Here is a 6,861-nt window from a genome sequence, read left to right as displayed (position 1 = left end):
GTTCTGGAATTGTCGCACCAAACGGTGGACTTCTTTGTCAACATGGAGTCACAGTGGAACCCGAGAGTAGGGATTAGAGACAATGAAACTACTGACATGGAGCTAATTGCAATGCAAAGTAATAACCGAAGATCTGTTTTTACGAGACTCGTTTGTATAGTTTGTCTTTTAACAAAACACAATCTAACTTTTAGTGGAACAATAGAAAGGTTTCATGATCCTAAGAATGGAAATTTCGTCGGTCAAGTTGAACTGCTGTCAATGTTTGAACCCGTAACGAATGAGGCGAATCAAGAAAAGACAATTACCACAGTAAAAATATTCAGAAATAATTTACTATTCGAACGAAAAAGAACGGTCATTAAGCTGTTGTTGAAAAAGCTAATCAAGCAAAATATTTTGATCATGGACAACACACTTCTTGTCCGCCATATCTAGCAACTTTCAGTTACACTGTATTATTAACTGTGAGTCGTGATTTGGTGTGAGATTCCATATTTTTTACCTGTCTATAGTTTTATTGTCGCTGATCCTTTCTCTCAGGTTCCACCATGACCCCATGTTGACAATGTCTATATATTTATTGACTCTGATCCTTACACACACACACCTTCCGCCATTACTCCATGTTTTGGACATGGACTGATGAATGCTCATGTTCTCTCAGACTAGAAGAAAGGCGCTTTCACACACTGAAGCCATCCCCCACCTCCCAAGCAGCGTTATCAAGTTTTCCAAAAATAGCATAGTGAAAGAAAACTTTTTTCTGAAGACTCAGAATACACAAACAACTACTGGTTAACACTGTTTTCACTTTTCAGGTGAATATAATAATTGTCTTCCATAAAGCACCTGGAATTTTATCAACATTTTGTGAAGATTCATTATCCGTTATTTGTTTAATTCAGCGTGTTAATTATTCCTGGTTTCAGCTAAAGTGTCTCCAAGATCAAGAGTCTTGGAAGTCGAAGCACATGTTTCAGTCGTTAAAGCACTTGGATCAATAGAATTGGAGTATTTTCTGCCTCTTGTGGTTTAACCGGTTTTGCCACAAGTATATGGTATTTTCCAGTGTAATCTGCTGGACTACGTACGCTTTATTATTACACATTTTATCCTTCCGTCCTAACAATATGTGCTTTACCTTTATTTTCAACACAACATAAACTACAGATTCAGTTGTGTACTTCCGAATTTATTCCATTGCTCCACAAGTATATGGTATTTTCCAGTGTAATCTGCTGGACTACGTACGCTTTATTATTACACATTTTATCTTTCCGTCCTAACAATATGTGCTTTACCTTTATTTTCAACACAACATAAACTACAGATTCAGTTGTGTACTTCCGAATTTATTCCATTGCTCTTTCTATCTAGTGAAAATCCATTAATTGAACATGAACGATTGTGCCTACCAAGAACATCAGCACAGGTAGATCTACATGCATAATTCTTCTATCAACTTACTAAGCACATCAGCAAAGTTAGGTTTACCTACGAGGTTCTCATGTGAATCTTGTAAGAACTTCAATACAGTTAGGCCTACATACACACTTGTAGTATGAATTAACTGAGAACATCGGCACACGTAGGCTTACATAGGCACTTCTTGTATCAATTTACCGAGAACATCAGTACGGTTAGGTTTACATATTAATTTCTTGTTCAAATCTATTGATAACATTAGTTCAATTAAGACTACATACAAATTTCTAGTTCTAATTTACTGAGAACATCAGCACAGTTTGGTCTATATATCAACTTCTTGTTCGAATCTCCTGAGAACATCACTACAGTTAAGCCTACATAACAACTATCTTGTATGAACTTACTGAGAACATCAGCACAGTTTGGTCTATATATCAACTTCTTGTTCGAATCTCCTGAGAACATCACTACAGTTAGGCCTACATAACAACTATCTTGTATCTCGAACCGTGTTACTTGTGGGAAGTCTTCTACTTTTAATCATGGAAAATAATCTGATCTCGAATCGTGTTACTTGTGGGAAGTCTTCTACTTTTAATCATGGAAAATAATCTGATCTCGAATCGTGTTACTTGTGGGAAGTCTTCTACTTTTAATCATGGAAAATAACGTAAACTCGAACAGTGTTACTTGTAGATAGCTTTGATATACGGAAACATCTGTTAGTTGAATTATTGCACAGATCTTAAAATGTAACGTTCATCAATGGAAACATCGGCTCATGTAGATACGTAGATCTTGAAAGTCTAGTTGGTCAAAACTTGAAAATAGCGTTGATAACTGGACCAATTGTTGGTTGGGATGTTGAAAAACAATATCTACTGAAGCTTTTCGCCAGACACTAATCATAACAGAACCGTCTGGAAAATGATCTATAGGAAATAATAGTCAGATCAACGTAGGTCGGTCAGGCAATCATTTTATTGTCAGAAGCAGGTGTTTCCCTCCACCCTACGTGGAAGGTATTTTGGTTTACTTTATCTTCCAGTGAGAAGTGGGTGTTCCCCTCCACTCTACGTGGAAGGTAGTTTGCTTTACTTTATCTACCAATGAGAAACGGGTGTTCCCCTCCACCCTACGTGGAAGGTAGTTTGCTTTACTTTATCTACCAATGAGAAACGGGTGTTCCCCTCCACCCTACGTGGAAGGTAGTTTGGTTTACTTCATCTTCCAATGAGAAACGGGTGTTCTCCTCCACCCTACGTGGAAGGTAGTTTGGTTTATTTTATCTTCCAATGAGAAGCGGGTGTTCCCCTCCACCCTACGTGGAAGGTAGTTTGGTTTACTTTATCTTCCAATGAGAAGCGGGTGTTCTCCTCCACCCTACGTGGAAGATAATTTGCTTTACTTTATCTTCCAATCAAAAGCGGATGTTCTCCTCCACTCTAAGTGGAAGGTAGTTTGCTTTACTTTATCTACCAATCAGAAGCGGGTGTTCCCCTCCACCCTAAGTGGAAGGTAGTTTGCTTTACTTTATCTACCAATCAGAAGCGGGTGTTCCCCTCCACCCTAAGTGGAAGGTAGTTTGCTTTACTTTATCTACGAATCAGAAGCGGGTGTTCTCCTCAAAACTAGAATTGTAAGAAAAACTGCGAATATTCTTGTCGTATTTCCCGTAAGACGTGCACACGTGTTATTGTCCTGTATGTCGAGGAACTTTTCTCGTTTCGGTTATTTTCCGTAGCGATACAATTTATTTCTTGGGTAGTGGTCCGTGGTGCTCTTGTTAAATTTGCTGCCAACGGCTCTATATCTTCAGGCGCAACCTTCGCACGTTGTCAGATAACACTGCCTGATGCAAAACAGTTGCGACGCGTCTTGAAAAGATAAAGATCTAAGTCAAAAACCAGTGTTGTTGGGCACCTGCAACTTCAATCCAGGTAGGACGGCAACTTAGAGTTCACATAATTCTTAATAGCAACTTTCTTTTATTAGAGTTACGAGCTACGTTTTTTTTCCACAAACCCACCTTCATCACTAGCTTTGAAATATCACAAAAATACTTCAACAACTTACATTAAAATCAAACCCTCGTTATGCAAAGCTATACTTTATAACTTACTTTAAGGTTAAACTCTCGTTAAATAAAAACTAAACTTTATAACTTACTTTAAGGCCAAACTCTCGTTACGTAAAGCTTTACTTTATAACTTACTTTAAGGTCAAACTTTCGTTGCGTAAAGCTTTACTTTATAACTTAGTTTAAGGTCAAACTCTCGTTACGTAAAGCTTTACTTTATAACTTAGTTTAAGGTCAAACTCTCGTTACGTAAAACTATACTTTATAACTTACTTTAAGGTCAAACTCTCGTTACGTAAAACTATACTTTATAATTTACTTTAAGGTCAAACTCTCGTTACGTAAAACTATACTTTATAACTTACTTTAAGGCCAAACTCTCGTTACGTAAAGCTTTACTTTATAACTTACTTTAAGGCCAAACTCTCGTTACGTAAAGCTTTACTTTATAATTTACTTTAAGGTCAAACTCTCGTTATGTAAAGCTATACGTTATAACTTACTTTAAGGTCAAACTCTCGTTACGTAAAACTATACTTTATAATTTACTTTAAGGTCAAACTCTCGTTACGTAAAACTATACTTTATAACTTACTTTAAGGTCATACTCAAGTTACACGAAACTATTTTATATCCTTCATATAAAAAATGACCGTGTGTTAAATGACATTCGTATATAAAAAATGACTATGCGGAAATTATTTTGTTAACAACAAATATACTAGATGGGTAACTACTATCATACCCCTTTGAAGAGCTCTTGCTCCTATCCATTGTCTTGGAAACTAACAATAACTTGAACAAATTCCTGTTTTCAAGGAGTCACTTGAAACATCTCTTGCAATTATATTTTAAGCTACAATTAAGATGTGGGCCCTTAAAAAGTAGCCAGTCGGCATAAGAGACATCAGTTAATGATTAGTGTAAATGTTCTTTGTTTTACATTTAAGCTGTTTAGAGTCACTTGAGTAAAAGTAAAGTTATCATTAATTAGTAAAAACTGGTTTACAGCGAAAAATACCAATTTCTCTGTCTTTCAGAATAAACTTCTCAACAAAAGATCAAGAAGGCTTGACCATGATTCTCTTTATAAAACACAATCCAATCACTTTATACGAATGGATGATGTCAAAAAGCGGTAAATAAGCGTTTCTTTATTACCATAAGTAAACTGAAGTGTCAATGTGATAGTTTCTAATACAGTCAAGAAAACTTTTCTTCATTACCATACGTTTATTCCTACTAACACAAACGTGATAAGTTCAGTAACGACTATATAACTCTCCTTCATCTCCTCAAGAGTATGAAAATAAGATAGTAATGATCCAGCTTATAATGTATTATTTAAATAGAATAAGTACTTGTTAAGACGTAGGAAAGTGATATGCATAAAGATCTCTCAAAACGACTATGAAACCTGTTCTCAATACATGCTAATTGAATATTAGGCACTTTATATGTAGTTGGTAGGAAATGATAATCATTGTAGGGTGGACCAAATTCCTCGCCGTGACTGGCCGAGTCTGCATCATGTGGTATGAAATATTTGAATTATTACCTTGGAAGCGGTCAACAAATCGCATGAATGTTGCCCAGTTGTCAAGTCAGTTACGAAACGTCGCAGCAAAACTTTGCTGATGACAGTTTTTGCAGCAAAGTGAAAACACGCGATTCATTTAGGCCTAAACAAACACGTATCTTACGGCGAAATATTTCAGTTACTCGTAGATAAGTCACTGCCGACTCTAGTTGCAAAAGAAAAAGAAAGAACAGTGAGAGTAAAAAATATATTATCAAAGAATTTGTAAAAGTATTCGAGGAATACTGCATTGCAAGAGAGCAACTGTGCATGGCAACGTTTTAAATCTCGCCAGCATTCTATACAAATATTATGCTTACGTTAGACCGATGCGTTGTTTATATTGTAATTTCTAAACACGTGAATTAACAATCTTTTTAGCGATCTGATATTCAGTGATAAGTTTATTTAACGTTATCCAATCCTCAATTAAGTTAAGTTTTTACATGCAACAATCTTTTTAGTGATAAGTTTATTTAACGTGCTCCAATCATCAATTAAGTTAAGTTTTACATGTAACAATCTTTTTAGTGATAAGTTTATTTAACGTGATCCAATCCTCAATTAAGTTAAGTTTTACATGTAACAATCTTTTTAGTGATAAGTTTATTTAACGTTATCCAGTCCTCGATTAAGTTAAATTTTTACATATAACTATTATTATTATCATCTACACAATGAGCTTATACCTTCGTAACCATGTTACCAGTAACGACTAATATAAACGAATAGGCCTACGACATAAAAACATCGTTAAATTACAATAACAACAATCTGGGTGAATCTTACCGATTTATTATTGATTTGTGGCTCATCCTTCGTGTTGATATCGGGTTCAAATAGATTGGGGTCAGGGTTTTATTGGTCGAGGCAGGTTCTGATTTATCTCAAATATCGTTGTACGTGAGATGTGGTACTTTACATTACCTCACTCACAGAAGTAGGACCTTTCCTCAATGCAATCAGTGCAACATTGTTCAAAATTCTCCCCTTCCTTGTAGCTAGTACCAGTCAAAGTGCGAAGAACCAGTAATACTATGACATTATAACTGTTCCTTTAGTGATTCATCCCTCAAAATAATGGAATAACTAGTTATACCGTGACATTAAGTTGTTATTGTTGAAAATCAGTTTTCCATGAGAAATTATTATGTCAATGATAACTTAAAATATTGAACAATATTCGAGTGACTGGTACAGAATTTTAAAATACAGAAAACAGCTAAAAGGGGATAGAAAAATATATATCATTTGAAAACAATGTTTCGCCACTGTTAAGTCGACATCTTCAGGTACGTTGTTTTAAATGATATATTTTACTATCCCATTTTAGCTGTTTTCTGTATTTTAAAGTTCTGAACATTGTTGAGAAGTGTTGGTAGACACACAGTTTTGGGGATTGTTAAGAAGTGTTGCTAGCGTCACAGTTCTGAGGATTGTTAAGAAGTGTTGATAGAAAAACACAATTCTGAATATTTTTGGAATTGTTGGTAGAGTCACAGTTCTGGGGATTGTTAAGAAGTGTTGGAAGAGGAACAGTTTAAGGGACTGTTAAGAAGTGTTGATAGAAAGACACAATTCTGAAGATTTTTGGAATTATTGGTAGAGTCACAGTTCTGAGGATTGTTAAGAATTGTTGGTAGAGTCACAGTTCTGAGGATTGTTAAGAATTGTTGGTAGAGCCACAGTTCTGAGGATTGTTAAGAAGTGTTGGAAGAGGTACAGTTCTGAGGATTGTTAAGAAGTGTTGGAAGAGATACAGTTCTGAGGA

At 35.5% G+C, this 6,861-nt stretch overlaps 1 protein-coding gene across 1 annotated transcript in view; it reads left to right on the top strand.

Moving 5' to 3' along the window:
* Positions 1–6,861, top strand: part of LOC106468690 (elongation of very long chain fatty acids protein AAEL008004-like) — a 62,506-nt gene that overhangs the window by 34,904 nt on the left and 20,741 nt on the right. Inside the window, exons 6-7 of the mRNA XM_013929128.2 lie at positions 3,324–3,371; positions 4,552–4,649. Of these exons, the coding sequence (XP_013784582.2) occupies positions 3,324–3,371; positions 4,552–4,649 (146 nt within the window). The remainder of the gene's footprint in view (positions 1–3,323; positions 3,372–4,551; positions 4,650–6,861) is intronic.

The sequence above is a fragment of the Limulus polyphemus genome, unplaced genomic scaffold, assembly GCF_000517525.1.
Source record: "Limulus polyphemus unplaced genomic scaffold, Limulus_polyphemus-2.1.2 Scaffold3114, whole genome shotgun sequence".
Taxonomy (NCBI): Eukaryota; Metazoa; Arthropoda; class Merostomata; order Xiphosura; family Limulidae; genus Limulus; species Limulus polyphemus.
The sequence above is the reverse complement of the archived record's forward strand: the minus strand, read 5'-3'. Positions and strand labels throughout refer to the sequence as shown.